This window comes from Euwallacea similis, chromosome 1 (assembly GCF_039881205.1).
Source record: "Euwallacea similis isolate ESF13 chromosome 1, ESF131.1, whole genome shotgun sequence".
In the NCBI taxonomy this organism is placed as follows: domain Eukaryota; kingdom Metazoa; phylum Arthropoda; class Insecta; order Coleoptera; family Curculionidae; genus Euwallacea; species Euwallacea similis.
In genome coordinates this window covers 2791527-2812706 of record NC_089609.1, presented here as the reverse complement: position 1 = coordinate 2812706, position 21180 = coordinate 2791527, and the positions used below count along the sequence as shown (strand labels likewise).

General features: G+C 36.0%; 2 protein-coding genes across 4 annotated transcripts; one reads left to right on the top strand and one right to left on the bottom strand.

Annotated features, from left to right (window-relative positions):
- Nucleotides 1–67: 67 nt before the first annotated feature.
- Pi3K68D (phosphatidylinositol-4-phosphate 3-kinase catalytic subunit Pi3K68D) lies at nucleotides 68–21180 on the top strand. 3 transcript variants are annotated; one of them, XM_066399488.1, is made up of 27 exons: nucleotides 68–540; nucleotides 1062–1302; nucleotides 1476–1851; nucleotides 7116–7164; nucleotides 7245–7486; nucleotides 7534–8007; nucleotides 8063–8162; nucleotides 8297–8508; nucleotides 8561–8684; nucleotides 8740–8950; nucleotides 9002–9175; nucleotides 10458–10582; nucleotides 10684–10849; nucleotides 11176–11346; nucleotides 11480–11705; nucleotides 11853–11894; nucleotides 12373–12534; nucleotides 12593–12752; nucleotides 13059–13274; nucleotides 13544–13699; nucleotides 13756–13906; nucleotides 13964–14111; nucleotides 14167–14414; nucleotides 14649–14849; nucleotides 19431–19624; nucleotides 20003–20238; nucleotides 20346–21180. In XM_066399488.1, the coding sequence occupies exons 1-27, from the start codon at nucleotides 387–389 to the stop codon at nucleotides 20520–20522; spliced, it is 5136 nt and encodes a 1711-aa protein (XP_066255585.1). In that variant the 5' UTR covers nucleotides 68–386; the 3' UTR covers nucleotides 20523–21180. The 3 variants fall into 3 exon arrangements, with proteins under 3 accessions (XP_066255585.1, XP_066255568.1, XP_066255577.1); XM_066399471.1 differs by having other exon boundaries at nucleotides 6867–7164; XM_066399480.1 differs by lacking the exon at nucleotides 11853–11894 and having other exon boundaries at nucleotides 6867–7164.
- Nucleotides 15042–16723, bottom strand: LOC136409412 (uncharacterized). Its single transcript, XM_066390895.1, has 2 exons — nucleotides 16316–16723; nucleotides 15042–16257 (listed from the first exon to the last, which is right to left on the bottom strand). Exons 1-2 carry the CDS (start codon nucleotides 16449–16451, stop codon nucleotides 15362–15364), a joined length of 1032 nt encoding a protein of 343 aa, XP_066246992.1. The 5' UTR covers nucleotides 16452–16723; the 3' UTR covers nucleotides 15042–15361.

Sequence of the window (21180 nt, the reverse complement as noted above, 5' to 3'; positions counted from 1 at the left end):
TGGTACGTTTCAGGTCTGTCGTAGCGTTCGCTCATCAGTCTGTTGTCAGTGTCACAAAAAATTTGATTTTTATTTTATTTTTTATGCAGTGTGTGCTGTTTTTATGCATTTTATACTAAATTGTTGTAATTATTAACTATTGTTTAACAAAATTAATGGAGACAAGATGAAACACGGCCACGTATCGTTTATTATAGTGCAAAGTGTTAGTAGTAAATTAATAAAAATGGGGCTTCTTTCACCGTTTTAACATTGGCAGTGGCAATGTAAATATTTGGCTCAAACAGGATATTGTTTTAATTAATTTCAGCCAGTTTAATAGCGCACTGGGTGTATAAGGTATTTTTGAACAAACAAGTTTCAAAATTGGTGGAAAATTTCGCGAAATGACTGATTACGATAAGAAATTCCAAGAGGATTTGGAGAGGGCCCAAGCTCTCAGTTTAGAGTCCTTAGCCTTAGAGCAATTCAGGACTAAGAGGCAGCAGGAATTAAATAAAAGTACTGGCAGTAATGGGGAAGCAAAGAAAACCCCATCAGGTAATCGGTTCAGAACATGATTCAGGAACTAATCCTTAAAATAACTTAAATGTCCCTCTTATGTTCACTTAAATGTTGACATAAATTGATGTATCAATTTAATTTGGTAAGAACTTGTTAAATACTTTTCAAGACTGGTTCTTCGATGTTCAGTTAAGCTGCAGTTGAAGTAACTTGCAGTTCTTAATCAACTATTAAAGGGTCTCCATCAATTGTGGTGATCTTGGTTGCAGTCTTCAAATTGTTAATATTTATTTAATAATTATTAGCTAAACTGAGCACCAAACATATTTTCTCACTTTTCTCTCAGCCAAACATATTGTCACTAAAAAGTGAAAATTTTAATTTTTTGAAGCTATTTTTAAGCAATTTTAGAGACAAACTAATAAGGCTGCATCCAAAAATTGCTTCAGATGAAGAAGTTGTCTTTCAAAAATCCTATGTCACTGTTGTGAGATCAAACTGGACATAAAGTGTTTTGCATGGTCATGTTCTTTACATGAGTAATTTTCTCTCTTTAGTGACCCGGGCAGCATCAATGACTGAAACTGATTCTCATGTGAAATATGAAAGGCAATGGAGTAAATCTAGACCAAGACCTGGAACATCACTTGGTAATACCAGCAATCCATTAATTGCACCTCCTCCTCCCTCACAAAGAAAAAATAGCAATGCTGCAGAGAAAGAAGCAGAAGACTTAATTTCGTTTTCTAGCCCCCCAGCCAGTACAAGTAACATTATAGATTTTTGCAATCAACAAAGGTCAGTACTCTTCAATCTTCCCTTATTATTTCAATAACCTTTTTCAGCAATTATTTAGTATAATAATGCAAACCTCCTTTTCAAAACATGTTTTATCATTGACAATAAGTTTAGCTCAATAACACTTAATAGTAGATAAGATTTTTATCTAAATATAGGTATTTTCATTTCAGTTATAACACAAATCAACTAGTTCGCGTTTCCACACCATCAGTGGTTTCACAACCCTCTCAAATGAATCCCTATTGGCATCATCATCACCATCCCCACCACATGGGCCCTCCCAGGTACCCTCCAATACCAACAGGGTATCCAGGTCCAAGTGTTTATCCTTCTCCCCCTCCATATGGTTATCATCCACCTAATTCCACATATTATCCTCCCGGTTATTATCCTCCTCCCATGGTAAACCCATCTTTAGGGTATCCCGGAATCAATTCGCCGGTCGTAAATGTTTCCGCGATCGGGTTTAATACAAATGTAACTGGAAACTATCCAGATAATAGTGTGGCTGCACCACCGCCTGTTATGGCTAACCCAGGGTTAGAGGTAAGTCATCGAAATAGGTATGCATGAGTTTTAGTTTGGTTCTTTAGTTATTAAATAAATTAATTATTGGTATGATTAATGTTTTAGTTGATTTAAGTGAGAGTTAATGCGACAATGATGGGCAATTTTTTCTGGTCATAAGAAAGTTTAAATTTCTAGAGATAAGAATTACTTAATGTAATCTATTGATTGAATCTCGCATGTTGTTCAATTGCAAGAGATGGTCAACAATCTTACACAAGTAACATTCAAAAGTATTTTATTGACTGTAACTGTGGTTCATATTTGTTAATGGTTATTGGGCAATAAATTTATTTCATTTGTAATGATATTGATATCTGGTGTCTAGAATTTTTAATTTCTTAGCACTTATTAAGGAAAAAATATGTTATCTTGACATTTTAGTGGATTACAATAAAAATATGATCCAAGGTGCGATAGAAAATTTGGAATTTATTCCTATTCCAAAGTAAACTGTGCGAGAATATTTTCGTGTAAATAGTCCAAATTATGGTGAACGAAGATGATCTTTTTGCTCCAAAATTCTGTTAAAAATATCTCCAAAACATCCAGTTTTTTGTATCTTTTATGATGAATATTGTTTATGTCAGAAATCAAAGTTTGCGCTAAAATCGTTGAAACTGTGAGCCACTATTAAAGACCAATTTTATTAACTAAGATTAGACCAAATATAAATCTTTTAGGATTAATTGAATTAACAGTTTAATATCCTAAATTACACTCCTGATTAAACTCAGTTCTAATTCCTGAGTTTAATTCAATTCTAACTTGTTTCCCCAACCAATAAAATTGACGATTAATGGTTGTGTGTTGTGATTAATTGAACATCCACTTCATTTGTACACTAATTGCCCGTTTAAAACTTCAGAAGACTTTGGGGTATATAAAGAATATAGTTTATAGGAAAAACTTCTCGAATATTATGTTGGACCGAGTAAAATGCGTGCGTAGCAAGAATTTCTGAGAGATTCGGTTTGAATGCGATCATTGGTAAAACTCTCATTATATAAAGATATTTTAGTACTTTAATTTTAATGTACTCACAATAGAAAAATGGCAAACTGCACTGCACCGCAAAATTAACGCATAATTTTTAAAATTGAGAAGATTACCTTCGAAAATATTAACAGAGTGAGTCGTAACGGAACAGACACACAGTAGGTGCGTGTAGCGATTGACGATCACGATTTGTTGAATATTCTACGGTAGATATTAGAGAAGCCTCCGAAGTTGGCTTGTAAATATCTAAAAAACGGCATATCTCAGTAATGCGTCATCGCAACGCAACCAATTTGGAACATGCTTTATTTTTATCGACATTAATTGATAGAAATGTTATATCGATAGATGCTCAATAAGGGTTGGATTAGGAGTAAAGTAAAGTCTAAAAGAGATTTTTTATCTGTAAAGCAACTAACAAACGGAAAATGCCATTTAATAGCATATTTAATTCGAAAACTTTTATGCTTCAAAATTTGTTGAAGACCTTACAATTTTCGATAAAATTAGTTTTGTAGAATAGAACCAAACCATATTTAAAGAGATTATTATTTGTAATTGGCCAAAGTCGTGCAAGCGACAGATATCCTGAATGTGACCAAGTTGATATTTAATCCCTTTAAATTTGGTTTGGTTCTCTTCCACAAAACTTCAGTTTTTTCAAAAGCGATAAGGTTTTCGACAAATTTTGAAGGGGAATAAAAGTTTTCGAATTAAATGTACTATTAAGTGGCATTCTCCGTTTGTTAATTGCTTTACTGATAAAAAAATCTCTTTCAGACCTTACTTTACTCCTAATCCAGCCCTTATTGAGCATTTATCAATTTCACATTTCTACCAATTAAAGATGCTGAAATGAATAAAACATTTTCCAAAGTTGGTTGCGTTGTGATGACGCATTACTGAAATATGATGTTTTTTAGAAATTTACAAGCCAATTTCATAGGTCGATATTTCCTCAATCATTAATCGTAGAAAAAAATCAACAAATCGTCATATTTTTAACTCCCCTACACGCACCTACTCTGTGTCAGTTCCGTTACGACTCACCCTGTGTAATGTGCTTTAGTGGTTTGAAATTATTTTTTCATGACTCTTAAAGCTTTTTCACAGTTTTTTACGTGTTTATTTATAAGCTAACAAGGGTTGTTTACAAACTAGGAATTTGTTATTTCAGCAATTTTGGCATGAAGGTCGCATACCTCATTTAACTTTCTTTATATGGTGTTTTTTGTGAATTTAAATTTTTGTTTCCAAAAAAAATGGCCTAAAATTTCCGTGAGAGAAGGAATCTTTCGCTGGAAGAATGCAGTTGCTGTGGCACTTATGGAAGCAGGTTTGTCAAAAGTTCAAATCGCTCTGCGATTTGGAGTGGCACAATCTACGGTCCTCAGGGCACTAGTACGGTGTCATGAGACTGGTAGCAATCAAAGAAGACCTGGACAAGGTTGACAACGAACAACCAAGTTCGATTTTTGCGGCTTTAAGTTTTACGAAAACGAATCGTTACAAGCACTGCGCTACAACATAAGTTTTCTCATCGATGTCACTTTCGAATCGGTCAAAATACGATGAGAAGGTTGGCACAAAGTACAATTACTCCCTATAAGGCTGCGAGAGGTCTCTTATTGACCGTAAAACATCGAAGACAACGTCTTCAATTTGCCTGAGAGCACCAAGATTGGGGCGATCGACAATGGGGTTACGTACTCTTTATAAATGAGTCTCGATTTTGTCTTTTTAGTAAAGATCGTCGTAGGAGAGTGTATTGACGCCCTGGAAAGCGATACGCCCAGTGCATCATTGTCAGAAGCGTGAGCTCTGAAGGTGAATCTGTTATGATATGGGGAGGCATTCGGAAGGTTGCACGGAGTTAATTATACGTAAGAACGATGATTTGACAGCCAACCGAGATATAACGCACATTTTAAAATCCCATGTAATGCCATATGCCCCATTTACCGGTGAGGAATTTTTATTGATGCACTATAATGCATGTCCACACATTGCACGAGTAGTACTAAATTACCTCCAAGATGTGGAAATTCAATCGTTGCCTTAGCCAGCAAGAAGTCCTGATCTGAACTTCATCGAACATTTATGGGATAACATGGGTCGACAATATGAGCCGTGCAAGTTCCTCCTAGGGACTTAAAGTAGCTGGCATTGCGGATCACGGAAATATGGGATGAAAGCAACCAAGTTGACGCTTAATTTTAAGTATGTCAAGGAGGCGTGAAGCAGTAATCCGAGCAAGAGGGAGCAGTACAGACTGTTAAATATTAATTTGTTTGTACATATTAAAGAATAAAAATTATGTAATTTTTTGGTACATCGTGTATTCATTTAACTATATCCTTTATTAATTCCATTAAGTTAGGTGTATGGAAAATCATAATCATATTTCGTTAGCAAACGTAAAATCTTTACTCTAAAATCACAAAAATGAAAATGCGTAAAAAATTTAGATATGTGTTAATTTTGCAGTGCAATGTATTTAGTAATGTGACGGAAAAAGTCGAGTACTAATTGTATTTTAATTATGTATATTATGCTTTTCGAGTAAAATGAGTGCAGTACTGTGTGTACTCGAATCCTGGTAAGTGGAGGGTGAATTACTCAACCGCATTTTGCTCAGCTTTTTTTTAAGGCCGTTTTCGGCAATTGAATTGATATATCGACGAAGACACTTTATTGAAAGTAATTAGCAAAGTTGATTTCATTATGTTATGAAATACAATTCATAGTAATAGAAGTGCTATGTTCCATCTAATAATCGCTATAAACGATAATTTTTTTAGAGATATTTCTTGTATTCCCCCAATTTCCTGTGTTCTATTTTGTAATGGTAATAGTCATCTTCTTTAGAAGGGTGTTGATCGTTACTCATATTTAAACAAATTTGATTAAAATTAAATACATTTTACTTATAAGAGCTATTGAAGTCTAGATTGAAACTGTTACTGAAAGAAGTATCGGTCAGCTCCTTTCAGATTTTTTTCTCTAAAACTGTTTTATGTGCTTATAGCTTTATGTTAATGGTTTCCAAGCAAGTTTCATTTTTGGACAATTTTAACATTCAAACGTGGTTTATGCTGGCTTAAAGTGATGAAATTGGATACTACTTTCGAGCTTTCTCTGCAAGGTACTGACTCGCAAAAAACGTGTTTGCGACGAAAAATTCATTTGATGTTTATACGAAAATTAGTCTAATATTAGGTTGAAAAATTCACATTTTACTAGAGAAAACATTCTTGGTATTTTGGGCATTTCAGATCTGATTTAGGGCTCAAAAATAACAAATATTCTCTTTTTTTTTATTAATACTCTCTAAATTTTACTTCGAAACTTATCCAAATTGGACGACGGCCATCCTATAATAAAAATTCTACCTTTTTACATATATTCGTATATGTAGGAATATGTATTTCGGAAAATTACTATTCTCTTAAAATTCAAAAACAGCATTAAATAACAAGAAATGTTATCTTTTGAATTAAAAAAAAATGTTACAAAGTTAACCAGGGGAGGGGGTTACTTTAGAGCCACACTGTATTTAGGACTCTTTTCTAAATTTTAGAGCGAACATTATTTAGATATTAGGCTTGTTTCAGAGCACATTCAAGACTCTTGGTATTTGGCGCACATCAACGAACATTTCGATTTAGACGTTCTCAATGTTTAACGGAAAATATTCTGTTTTTCGGTGTTGAAAACAACGATAATCATACTTAATCGTTAGTTCAGGTTAGTCCAGGTTACTTGTTTAGGTGTAAATCACACATAAAGCGCAGAAGATTGAGAATTCGGTATCGTAATATACAGATGATTAATGAATAGTGAGCAATATATAGGGTGTTCCAAAAATTTTCAGCCAGCATAACCAACATTTTACCATTTTTTTGTGTCTTCAAATTAACCATTTCAATTTTTCTTTGAACTGAAACTTACTTGAAAGCAATATGTGACCAAGGGTTTGCGTTTTCTCTTTTTAGCCTCCGCCTGCTTTGCCGCCTAAAAACCAAAAACGAGAGCCGCCCCCCCGCTCGTTACCGCCGAAATCATCCACGACATTTTCAAAATTAAGCACGGTGTCGTCATCAAAACGCACAGACATACGCACAAAAACTAAAATCAATGATGGTAGCGCTAGTAACCTAATCGATTTGGCTCCGGTAGATGATAGAAATAGCGTTAGAGTGAGCATTTTGCAAGAGTTTGATCCTATTTTATCTGATTCACAGAGTTATTACGGGAGCTATTACGGCAGAACTATGAGCCCGGAACAACACGGTGAGTTACTATTGCCTTGTGATTGTTAGTAATTTTAACCCAGATTCACCAATAGATGAGTTTTCTCTTTTTGTCATTAGGGGATGACGCTCTTTCGGTCTCCGGTAGTGTCTATGATGAGTATTATGATTACGACTTTATTTACTCAGGATCCGGAAACAATAGCATTTCGGGGAATACCACGATTTCAGAGCCCCTATATGCCTCTTTAAACGTTAGTTTAAGTAAATTAATAGCGGAAAATGCCCACTCTCCTAGCCCCCCTCTGCCTAATAGAATGAGGGTGTCCACCATCGACAGGAATTTATCGAAGAAAGTGAAGGTGAAGATTCATAACTCGACGATTCGAGCCTAAAGATATATTTCCAGCACAATCTACTGAACGATGTGGTTCAAAACGACGAGAAAGCCCTAGCCAGAGACCCGGACCTAAAATCTTTTTACAACATGGTCTATAGAGTGAGGAATAGCTACAAGTATAACGACCCGAACAGCAACATGGGTTTGGTAATAAGCCCTTTAGTCAACTACAAGTACAACGACGGACTGAGCATTAAATTGCGGGTTCATCCAAAATTCGAAGGAGCAGATTTTAATAAACCTGTTACCTTCACCTGCGATGTAACGAGCAGTGTAGAGCATGTTACCCTGCAGCTTGTGTATGATGCTTTAGCCCCTCCGTATCAGAATTACACCCTGAAAGTGTGGGGCTTCAATGAGTATCTGGTTCCTACTACACTGCTCTCAGATTATGAGTACGTGCACAATTGCATCAAACTGGATGAAGATGTAGTGCTGATTTTGATTCCCGATTCGATGAAGGATAAATCATTTGCGAGGACAGTGAGTTGCTTATTTATGAAGCAAGCGGGGAGGTGAAAAGGGATATTTATTTTAGATTCAGGACGACTACAGGGATAGAGAGTTGACCTTCGAGAAAGTTGTACCCAGTGAGACTGTATCGCATATTACTTATGACAGTCTGAAGATTCTTTTAGGTGGGTGGAGAAATGTAGTTTCAAGAGGGGTAGAAGAGAGCATCACAAGTAAAAAATCCGCATGATATCATTCACGTATCTTCTTTAATGCGGGCTCCTTTAACATCCAGAAAACCAATATTTCTTCATTTTAGACACTGTGGAAAGCGAAATAAGCAAGCTAGAAGATCAAGCCTCTGAAATCGAACGAACAAACAGCTACTCGGCTACTGCCCCTTTGCAGCCATCTATGGTGATACAATCCGTTAAATGCATAGTCAATTTAATGGGAGATTTGTGCACCTTGGATATTATGCAGAGCATTGAAACTCTCATTGATTCGTGCATGAAATTCACGTCTCTCAATGTAAGTTGGAACATCAGCCAAACTCACTGAAACACAAAGGTGACTGTTTCAGGGAAGTTTTGTCGAGAGTATCTCAAATACCTGTAATAAAGTGAGATTAGCTATACAAAACTTAATTGAAATGTACTGCCAAACCTTCTCGGTCAATTTCGAAGTGGTTTCGCCTCAATTCGAACGTGAGTAAATACTAGCAAACTATTAGTATTTTGTATGAAATATCTCACGTTTTAGCATCTCGGAATGTTGGAGAAGTTCTAGATTCAGTAGTAGTTCGAATATGTGCCATTTACAGACCGAACCCCAAGTGGGAACACGTAACTTATTATATCGCTGGACAGATTTATCATGGAACTAGAAAAGTCAGCAAACCGCTGTTTACAAATCCCAATGCGAAGACTGATAGAGATAAAATGTGGCCTTCTAGAATAATTTTTGATGACTGGTAATGCCGCTCACTATTCATCAAGCAAACATAACTTTTCGTGCTATGCAGGTTAGATTTTGAAGACATTCCAATTAGTAATTTAGCAAGGGAATCGAGGCTAGTGTTGCAGATCTTTGGTCGGACCGTAGATACGGAGTCGGAGGAAGCGAAAAATTCTAGTAATCCCATGTACAAAGAGGAGGAGATTGGTTGGGCGGCTATTCAGTTCTTTGATTATGAGGGGTAAGTTACTGGGTTGGCAAATAAAAATTAAAAAAATAATTATAACAACAAATTAATCGATAATGTATTTTCCGTTATTGTTCACTACTTATTCCCACCTCTTGACCAATTCACTGATGCCGTTTTGCCAAAACTCATCAGATCTGCTGTCAAAGAAGTTGTTAAGCCAATTTTCGTGGTTCTCCTTGTTGTCAAAGGTAATGCTCCATATTTAGTTCGACAAGGAGCGAAAAACATGTTAATCGGTTGGCACAAGGTCTGGATAGTACGGCGGATGTTGAAGAATCTCCTATTCAAGCTCCTGGAGAGCGGATTTAACGTGTCGTGAAGCAGTATGACTTGTGCTCGTAAGTCGGGTCTCTTCAGCTGAATTACCTTATTTACGCGGTGCAGTTGGGCAATTATTGAGCATTTTTCTCGAGCATCTCTCAGTGTACGAAATCTTCCTATCCCACTAAATATAGATCATGGTTTTTTTGGATAGAAGTCTTGCTTCGATGCCGGCAAGGCCGGCCTCGGCGTATCTCTTGGAGCTACTCACTCATTTCTTTGCTTAATATTGACGTGTAGGTGTATATATTTCTGATCTTCCATGACGATTCGGTACAGGAAGTATTGATTGTGTCCACGTGTTCCTCGGCGAGGCAAGCGACATGTTGAGAAGCAATTTGAAAGCGATTTGCTTTGTTGTTTTTGGTAAGCTGGAGAGGTACTCATGTCTCTAATTTCCGGCCAAATTCCATTGAGTGAAGATGATTGAGAACTGTCTGATGATTGCAGTTTATTCTTTCAGAAAATTCACGACTTATTTGGCGAACCTCCTCTTTCAGAAGAGATGCTCCTCGTCATGTTGAGGTCAAAGTTGCTATTTTTAAATGTCGCAAACCATTTCTATACGTATAGTAGATATGCTTACGACATCGGTTATTGACCTCGACGAAAAGTAAAGAAAAGCAGGCATCGAAAATGCTGATTTTTGCTTTCTAGATATTCCAGTTCTAAGTTTAAAAAATTATTAAAAATGTATTTATTCAAAACAACAATTGTCACAGTTTTGTAGAGCAGAAAGAGAGAATATACAGGGTGTAGCATATCATTATGAAGGTATTGCAATGTGCGACAGCACTCTGCAAAATAACTTTTAAAAAATGCTAATAGACCTTTGATCAAACACGCACCATTTTCGATATACAGGGTGACAAAGTTTAAGTCTGTGTTATAACTACTGAAACATTAATTATTTTTTACATTTCACTTTAAAAATTACACCAACTTCTTTCAGCACTATGATACAAGGCAGTTCATTGTTGTCAGTCTGGCCCAGAGAACCTGAACATATCAACGATCATATGCACGGACCAGCGCCAGCAATGGGCATCCATCCTATAAATGGACATGCCATGATAGGTTTGTATTTGAATGCAGTAATTTAATTAGTTTGGCATGCAGTTTTAAACAGTTATTTTTTCTAATCAAATAGTTGATTATTTAATTAATATCTTCTGCAGGAATTGAGGTTGTTTCTACCTCGAAAATTGTCTTCCCCAAGATTGAGTCGAACTCGTTGAAAAATATAGCACAAGGGGATTTTTCTAGTTTAGATAAGGAAACTCAGGAGCTTTTAACTGATGCTTGCGAACAGGATTTTCTTTTTATGCTGCCTTCTGATGTACGGTAAGAGATAATTTCAAGAACTGCGGTAGTGCATTGTTCAACTAGTGTAAGAACTTATTTGCAACTTGCGGGCGAAAAGTGATGTTTCATGCCATTCGTAGGAATGACTGGACCATAAAATCACTTCCCTATTATCGAAAAACTAAACTTATCATTATTGGCTCTGGGTGTGCAATATACTATTCAGACGTTCTATTTCCCTTTATGGTTAAGATTTGCTGATATAAATATTGTAACTTTAATGGGATTCCGAACATGAAATCCATGAAAATTGGGAGCCAGGTGAACTGCTTTTACTTACAATTAAAGCGATATTATTTATTAAGGGAAATTTTGTGGGAAAAGCGACATTATCTCAACCACATGCCTAAAGCGTTACCAAAAGTGCTTTTAGCTGCTCATAGCTGGGCCTACACCAACTTACCCGATTTGCATGGCATGTTATATTCCTGGAAAAGACTGGAGTCTAGGCAAGCCTTGGAGCTTTTATTACCAGTGTAGGTAGCTATTTCCCGTTTACTATTTAATCACAAAGCAACATTTATATTTTAAAACTGGATTGATCGGCAATTGAATAGACTATGGGATATACATAAACTGCCTGTTGTAATTTTGTTTTGCATTATCTAGATACCCAGATGTGGAGGTGCGTAAAATGGCAGTTAAATGGATGGTGCAATTTTCTAGTGATGAACTAGTGGATTATCTACCTCAGCTTATAGTGGCTTTAAGACATGAGACTTACGAAAATTCTGCATTGGCCGAATTTATACTGCACAGGGCGCTGCGATCCCCGCGGTTTGCGCATTATTTGTTCTGGTTGTTAAGTCACAACTTGCCAGGATCTATACCTCAGGTACGTAGGAATTATTCATTTTTAAATAATTCAATATTATGATTTGTGGTTGTGTTAGCGTTTTTGGGTTACTTAATTATGGTTAACATGAAAATCAAACCGTTTTTGTCCTGAGGGAAGTGAATATACCTAATATACCTACTTTAGGGACAGCGCGCTTGGGATCTCGAGATTTTCAACGGATATAAGGTCAGTTTATTTGGAATTCTGTTCTGGGAGTATCTAATCTTTGGACATTACCGTAGTTAGTTTTTATTTGTGATTAAGCCATGGGATCGTATTTTTACTGCTTTTACAGCATTTTGGAGAGCTTTTTTACTCTAGTATTCGGATCACCCTTGAGTAGTTAGAAGTAGACAAAACTAGTGCATTGTCTCTCTATCTAGTGCATATTTAATATTTCAGTTACATCTTTATGATGTAGATGTTCAGAGGCATCGGTTAAGCTGCAAATTAGCGCACCACTGGGGCTAGTTCCCGTTCGAGAGTATTTTATGAAGCAGAGGGAAGCACTGTGTTTTAGCTTTTATTAATTTAAAAAATTAATTTATAGAACCCATTTCTACTGTTTAACTTCAATGTTACTTTGTTTACCATCCACGAGTCTGCGTAACATTTTTCATTATTTTTTTAAATTTACAATAAACTTTCAAATTTGCTATTTCAGAACGAAACCTTGGATATCAAAGACGGCAAAAACGATTCACCTGATACCAGCATAAGCGAAGTCAGACATCACCGAAGAATGAAACTGTTACTAAGGGCATTATTGGCCATATGCGGCGAGTCGCTACAAAAATGCTTCATGTCACAGCAACTCTTGGTTAAGGTAATTTTTCATGACCACCGTGATATTGTTTCCCCTCTAAAAGCGGTTTCAATTTTAGCAATTAAGCGATATAGCAGAGAACGTTAAGAAAGCTAAAGATTCGCAAAAATTGCTTCATTTGCATCGAGATTTAGAAACGGTCAACGTTCAGTTAAATGAGGACCCCACTAGCTTGCCTCTTTCTCCTACTCTTAGAGTCAAAGGCATTGATGTCAAAGGTATTTTATAGCGCTCGTATACAAGGTGTTTGCAAAATTAAGGTATCTATTTTAACGATACGTAAAGTATCACTTTCCATACTCGTTTAGCAAATAATTATTTTAAATGTCTAGTACGACCCAATTAATTGGTATGTGCATTCTGCGAACCTTACTCTCTAAGGTTCTTTTGTTGTTTTCCCAAAAATAGTTATGGAAAAGTGAATATTCTTTACAAATCAACATCATGAGAACCAACTCTTAAAATAAATGCCTAAATCCTGAAATTCCCTGTATAAACAGGTCTTACTCTATAGCCTTCTTTAGCTTGCTCGTACTTTGCTTCGAATACCCTGCCGTTAAAAATAAGCTTCAAAATGGACGACGATTCCGATTATCTTGCAATTTATAAGGTCGGAGACGATTTACAGCAGGACATGCTTACACTGCAGATCATAAAACTGATGGATAAGCTGTGGCTCCATGAGGGGTTAGATCTAAAGATGGTCACCTTTACTTGCATTCCTACGTCCCACAAGAAAGGTAGGGGAATTTTCTTTGAATTTTCTCTATAATTTACAAATATGAGATGAACCAATGTCTAAGCTGATCTACTTAAATTTGTGAAGCTGATCATCTTCAGGGAATAATATTTGTTGATATTGTTTACCGAACCATCAATCTAGGCGGATTTTACATTATTTCTTGTTCGAAACAAGCCTCTAAAATTCGAAAATACGACCACTACAGTGCTTGAAATTTCATCCTAATTTCCACCTCAGGATCGTTTTTTTGTATTGCTCATTTATTAGGTATGATTGAAATGGTAACGAAATCTGAGACTCTACGCAAAATACAAACCGAACACGGGCTGACTGGGTCGTTTAAGGACAAACCCATAGCGGAATGGCTGGCCAAGCATAACCCATCGGAACTCGAATATACCAGGGCCGTTCAAAATTTCACTGGTAATTTAACGTTGAAATTTTGGACTCAGAATGCGAGTTAACGAATGCTGTTTTAGCTTCATGTGCAGGGTACTGCGTAGCTACTTACATAATGGGAATCTGCGATAGGCATAACGACAATATTATGTTAAAAACCTCCGGTCACATGTTTCACATCGATTTCGGAAAGTTTTTAGGTGATGCCCAAATGTTCGGAAATTTTAAGAGGTATTTATAATATGCTGCACAAGGGTAATTCTGGAATGAGATCTTAAATTTTCCAAGGGATCGAGCTCCTTTTGTCCTAACTTCGGACATGGCTTATGTCATCAACGGTGGGGATAGACCGACCGAAAAGTTCCATCAGTTTGTGGATTTATGCTGCCAGGCCTTTAATATCATCAGGAATAACCGAAACATGTTCTTATTTTTGGTATGGTTGCCTTTAGCACCCTTTTCTATAAAGCTGTAACTTTCTTTCAATGCAGATGACTTCTTCGGGGATATGCAGTATAACTCCAGAGTCGATAGGGTACATGCACAGGGCGTTACTTCCGGATATATCTAACCCGGAGGCCGCGGCAAATTTCACGAGACTCATCGAAGAATCTCTTAAAACTAAGTTCACCCAGTTCAACTTCTTCCTGCACAATCTTGCTCAAAATCTGGCTCAACTTAAGTTCACCACGGACAATCAGTCTGAGAACACATTGTCATTTGTGCCAAAAACTTATAGGTTTGTTTGTAAATGTTATGATATTCCACCCAAGTTTCTGTAATATTTTAAATTATTTTTAAACAGTGAAGAAGACGCTTTGTTTGAAATAATTTGCTTTTTGTATCTGAGTGACCTCAGAAGACTTGCCGCTTCTTTTACTTATATGTAGAGAAATATTGGAGAATTGTGCTTGGATGGAACATCCTGTATGTTTCTAAAATGCACAAAAAGCGAAAAATTTATATTTTTTAGTGTGTCTACCGATGGTCGATTAACACATGTTGAAGTAGTCGGTTACAGAAAGCGATATGATCCAGACAAATATTACGTTTACGTTCTCCGAGTGTATAGGGAAAACCAAAAACAACCTATGGAGATTCAAAGGACTTATAAGGAGTTTTGTGAATTGCATCAGAAATTGTGCCTAAATTATCCATTGGCCAAATTGCACAGGTGAGTTTACTAGCAAATAAATCCGTTTTCTTGGAATAGTATAAAATTTTCAATCATTTGACGAAACTATAATTAAAGCACCAATATTTTGGGAATTCCTGAAGTAATAAAATGTTTAGAGTAATAATACAGGGTGTCCTAAATGAGGTGAGTTCAGCGGTTTTAGTTGCTCGAAATCTAGAAGACCACGGGTTTACATCCTATTCTAATGTATTTAAAATCGAGCGAAACCGTGGAAATAATTTGTTTTGCTCCTATATAAATAACGGACCATGGCAGCAGCTGAATTTGGCATATAAATGAGTTTAGAAATCAAACTTTTCTTATCTTATTTGTTTATTTCATCATAACCATAAATAATTGTAAACATGGCGATTTAAAAACATAATTAAAATGCAAAACGCAATACGCAATACGCTGTATGTCCTTTGTAAAACCAAAAAAAAGCTTATAAGTCTTCAAATCAAACATGTCTTCAAACGTTGCAATCTCTTTAAACACAAAATTTTCAATCAACACTCTGCACTGTTTTTATTTTTGCCAGGAGTTACCTCGTCATCATCATCATCATCCATTGCAAAAAATAGGTTTGCAGCAAAACTACTAGTGTTCCCTATTCCCCGCATATTTTGACTATAGTCTTTATTTATTGGATTCTCATCTATAGTACTAGTCGCCGAATGTGTTACAGTTTCACTAGACATTGGTACCGATAATGTATTACTCGACTTGGGTTTGGGAGCTTCTTGAAATTCCATCATAGATTTGGCCTTTAAAATTGACTTCGGGGGGGTCTTGCGAACCTCATCTTCGGCTGCAAGTCGGCCATTGGGTGCAGGATTAATGCTGGTTGTTGCACCCTCTACACAAATAGGATCTTCAGTTACATAACTATTTGATTTTGTGCGCCGTTCCGGCTTTTTTATTTCCGGAATAGTGCTGCTAATATACGTCTTATCTTCTTGGCTGAAGGGGATTTCTTTCTTTGGAGCAGAAACATCCTTTGCAGCTTTATTCTTTGGAGGTTTTTTAACCTTTGGGTTTGTAATTATGGAAGTTTCAGCTACATTACTCTGGCTGAGAGTGGCTGTTCTTGGTGCTGGTTTCGGAGAAATACCGTTCTTCTGTTTGGCTTTCGGGTTTGTAACTATGCCGTTTTGCCGTGTTGAAATACTGTCTTCCCGGCTGGAAGGGATCGATATGCTTGAAACATTGCTTCTTAATCGATTTGGAATGTGATTTATTGCTACGGGAGCTTGTTTATTAGGCGCTATTTCAATATTTCGATTTGTGTGTGATGAATTGTGTATTGCAGCTGAGCTACTTACAACATTGTTAGAGTCAGACTTTTGCGATGTAATTTTAATAACGGGAAGTGGTCTCTTTTCTGGAGGAGGTTGATTCGAATCTAGCAAATCAATTCGTTGTGTTATTTTACAGCTGCTGACACTAAAATTGCTACTTACAGTGCGGAGGATCTGCAAACTCCGAATACACCCTGTAGCCTAAACAAACCACTTCCGTGTTCTTGGAACTTTTGCTATTACTTTTGGCCACAGAATCTTTGGAAAATTTAGCCTTAAAGCCACCGAACAAACCCATTTTCGCGATTAATATTTATTGAAATTGAACCTCGATTCAGGATTAGATCATAGTTTGACAGAACTCTTATCTTTCGCAGATAAAATTCAATTGCCCCAAAGTTGGTTACTTATCTTATTATCGGGTATTTTGTTTTTGTCGGATGGATGGACTGATTAGATCTATTTTGTTTAAAGTTGTAAAAACACATTATCTAAAGCAGGAGACGAAACATGTCACTGCTGTGTGAGCTTAAGTGCTGATGATTTTGAGTCACATTGTGATGTTATCTGCGTACTTTGCACTTATCAGTGTGTTGGGATTTGTACAACAGTTACCTTCTATGTACAGGAGATAAAAATTTGTTTTTCGATGTACTGGGTGGCTCGAATTTTCATTCTACAATCGAAAACGAACACCGCGCCCATGGAGGGCACGTATAGACATGCAGCAGAAAATCGTATCTTAACACCATAAATGCAACCAGTGGGGACGACACCGGATAACATGATATCGTAACACTAGTCTTCAACAAGTATCGACGAGACTACGTTAATAGTACGGCGTAACACCTTATAGTAGCATTGTTGAAGCCTCCCATTGATTATCAGTATTTCGATTTCATTTCTCAGAAGCGATACGTGCTGATGTTGCATCATTTCTTTGTATGTTTGAACTCGTCTTCGTAAAATAGAGGCGATTTATTCTCTATATACTTATTTTTCATCCTCAATCAATTATTTGGGCGGAAAGATGTACCATTAATTTCATCAACAGTTATCGTAATAAGAAAATATGGATACATTTGTTCAGGCTCTTTGTTCACCTGACTTCATGCGAATGACAAAATTGCTCCTATCTATGATAATAATACATATCTTGTTCTGCCTATATGATACACGACGAGGTTTTGATCGCATAAATTGTGCGAGACTGTATTGAGATATGATGTTTTCTTGCTGATCTGTACGTGTCTGGAAAACACAGATTCAAAAAGTATGGAAAAATTGTCCCTGCGAAAGTACGATTTTTTTCAGGAAAAATAGCAAATGTATTATTTTGATTTTGCTGGAGCGTTAGTGTTTTATTCGATATTCGGTTGTTCATAAATTCTTAGCATTCCGTAACGTTCCTATTAAGAAAATGGTACGGGACGGTGTTGCTATACACGTTTTTTTTTTTTGCCCCACGTTTTCTTGCACCTGTGTACGGGCTTTTAAATAACTATAAATCCTTTTCAGAGGTTCAAAATACAGTATCAGTCAAAAGTAAAGCAACATATTAAATTATATTAATGTCCTTAAAAGAGGTTAAATGGTTCTCAAAATTTTATTACTAAGTTGAATGAATTTATTAAGCAATAATAATAATCATCAAAATTTAAAAGAAAAGTAACAGTTCTAATTTAAATTATAAAATATTTCTTACAAAGGTTTCAAAACTAGAGCAACATATAACTAAATGCATTTATTTTTAAATTATATTTAATATTTTGTAACATAGCCTTTATTTTTTATCACTTCAGCACATCTACGACTCATAGATTCCAATAATGTCATAAAAGTTGATTCTGATATGGAATTCCAAACTCAAATAATGACGTCAAAAAGCTGGTCACAATTTTGATATTTTTGTGGATTTTCCTGTCTTAGTTTACGGTCAATGATTTCCCAAAGGTTCTCTATGGGGTATAAATCTGGGCTCTGGGCAGGCCATTTCATTACACGAATGGTCCACAAAAAATTGTTTTATCCCCTTAGCAGTATGCTTAGGGTCGTTGTCGTGTTGAAATTCCCACGACAATGGCAAATTTTCTCCGGTGAATGGTATCATTGTGTCTCTTATAATTCGTAAATATTGAAATCGGTCCATTATCCCATCAATTTTAATCAGTGGACCCACCCCAGTTCCCGAAAAACATCTCCACACCATCACATTTCCTCCTCCATATTTTATGGTGCCACGAGTGTATTTTGGATCAAACTTCTTGTTAACAGGACGACGTACCCAGCAAATACCATCACTTGAATGCAAGTTAAATTTGCTTTCGTCCGAAAAAAGCACTGTTTTTCATTTTTCCACTGTCCAATTAATGTGCTCTTTAGCGAATTTCAGCCGAAATTGTCTATTTTTCGCAGAAATAAATGTTTTTTTGGCCGGTTTTCTTCCAAATAGTTTGCGTTCTGTCAGACGTCTTCGAACAGTACTAACAGAAACATCAGCAAGCTTCAACTTTTTTTATATCCATTGCAGAGCGAAACGGATCTTCCCGAGACACACTTTCAATTCTTTGGCCCATTTTTTGGCTGGTTTTTCTTGGCTGTCCAGATTTTGGTCTATTCGCAATAGTTCCTCGAATTGAAAAATGTTTAATTGTACGCGAAACAATACTTCGATTCAGTTGCAATTGGTTTGCAATGGTTATTTGTTTCATACCCAACCGCCACTTTGAAATAATCAAACTTCGGATATCTATTGACAAACTGCGACCAGAAAGCATTATGTACCGTTAAATTAAACAAAAATAAGATGCAGGTTCAGAAATGCACTTGCCACTAATAGAGTGTTAAAATACGATTTTGTTGCTTTACGTTTGGAATGTCTTAAAAGGAATGTAAAAAATTATCGGACAGGTAAGCAAAATCAACTGGGTTTTTGTACATTATTTAGTATATTTACAAGTGTAGAATCAAGATATACTATGTATATCATTCCGAAGAAGACTGCCGATTTTTTAGGGACCTATAATTTTTATTTGTTGGTTTACTTATGACTGACACTGTATTTGACTGAAACTTGTTAACATTGTAACCTTAAAAATTATTCGAAATACCTAGTCTATTTCACTCCCAATTATCGCAACTGAAGCGAAAGGAGAGACCCGTCTACTCAACTATCATGTTTTATAACTCTCTCACCACAAATTTTCTATGGTTCTCAATAACTTAAGTGCATTCTCGTCATGCGAAATTATTAAAAACAAAATCGTTTTTCTTTCAGTTTATCAACAGGCCTTCATATGGGTCGCCAGAACATCAAACAGGTGGCCCAGAAGCGCTACCTCGAGATTAGCATGTTCATAAAATCTTTGTTCCTGTGCGCCCAGGAAATCGCTCATTCTGATTTAGTGTACACATTTTTCCATCCGCTGCTGCGGGATCAGCAGGAAGATGAAGTTTCGCCAGATGTTACAGGTGAAAAGTTTAGTTGCTTAGTTTGTATGAAAAAGTGTCAATGTTGTTATTGCTGACGAAGAAGCCAAGAGTGTAAACACTGAAATTCCTATTCGCAATCGCTGCGGAATTCTAGTTTTTTTCAATAAAATGTTTTACAAAAAAAGCTCACAAGATTGTTCGATATCCAGTGCATTTTTGTGGGATCTACATCTTTTTAGGTTCAACCGGGTTTTTTGTTATTATAATAATATGCGATTGACTCCTTCGCATTTGCTTACAATTTATATTTCTAAAGTTAACCAATGCCATGGTTATTCCTACTTCTAACTGTTATATGCGTATCTTAGATACTTCCTCTAATTTAAAATGTACGAACCACTGACAATAAAATTCCAGATCGGGCCGCCAATGCTGAAGATGTAGGCAGACTGAAAGGTCAACTCAAACTGTCTCTCCTCTACTCTAAAGGGGTATTTAGGGTTATGGTGCAACATGCGCGAGGGTTGCCTAAGTCAAACGGACAGGAACCCTCTACTTACGTGAAAGTCTACCTGCAACCGGACGTCTCCAAGAGCACTAAACGGAAAACGAAAGTTGTGAAGAAGAATTGTCATCCAAGCTTCATGGAAATGGTAGCTATAATAACCTTCCCATCGTGATTTTGGTGCACTTTGAATAAAATATTTCTCAAAAACACATTACATTATAAATTATTGTTCATATTTTGTTTCCATCGTAGTTGGAATATAGAATGGTCTTGGACATAGTAAAATCCAGAACACTGAAAGCGACAATCTGGAACTACGATCCGCTGCAGGAAAACGAGTTTATGGGCGGTGTTGAGCTCGACTTGTCCACTTTAGACCTATTGACTGAAATTACTGAATGGTATCCCTTAGTCAATTTGAGTAGATAGTGATGTTTTCATATCTAGAAATAAACTCATTATTGAGATGCATTTTAGCGTTGAAAATGAGGACGTAGACTGAATGTTTTAGATTTTGTTGTGATAGAAAGTTACAGTTTTGCAGTTTCATACCTTCTCAGTTGATTAAATAACCGTTCATGCAAAGTCACACATTCCAATTAATATTGTTTATTTACTAGTCTTGGAAGGTCTCATTAAAATTCTATTGTTGAATATCTACCTTCAAAATGTTATATTGCATTGATTATTATTATACCAATATCGTTATTGCATTTGACGGACTATCACGTATGCCAAAGTATTGTAATCTTAGCTAATCTTAATTATTTTTTATATCAGTTATTTACAAAAAAATGCAGTGTTATATTGTTTTCTATGTTACTAACTACGAACTTTATTGGTAGTATATGGTTCTTGTGTCAGTATATTTGATCTGAAATTTATACCATTTTTATCAAAATTGATGTATAGCGCGTAATTATTTTTATTTCCCTTTGTAAATATTGTTTGTTATTTATGTTAATTTCCTTTGTAGGGATCGTTCCATAGATCAATTTCTTTATTTTGTAATTTAATAGATCGCCGCATTATTACCATAATATTGTATAAGTCATTTAAATAAAATTATATATTTCGAAAAAACAAA

Bases quoted from the DNA above. Each gene is read 5' to 3' on its own strand.
- Pi3K68D (XM_066399471.1), top strand. From the start codon at position 387: ATGACTGATTACGATAAGAAATTCCAAGAGGATTTGGAGAGGGCCCAA. The intron at 8,685-8,739 runs GTGAGTAAATAC...CTCACGTTTTAG, and splicing joins GGTTTCGCCTCAATTCGAAC to CATCTCGGAATGTTGGAGAA. The intron at 14,112-14,166 runs GTATGGTTGCCT...CTTTCAATGCAG, and splicing joins GAAACATGTTCTTATTTTTG to ATGACTTCTTCGGGGATATG.
- LOC136409412 (XM_066390895.1), bottom strand. From the start codon at position 16,451: ATGGGTTTGTTCGGTGGCTTTAAGGCTAAATTTTCCAAAGATTCTGTG. The intron at 16,258-16,315 runs GTAAGTAGCAAT...TTGATTTGCTAG, and splicing joins GTTTGCAGATCCTCCGCACT to ATTCGAATCAACCTCCTCCA.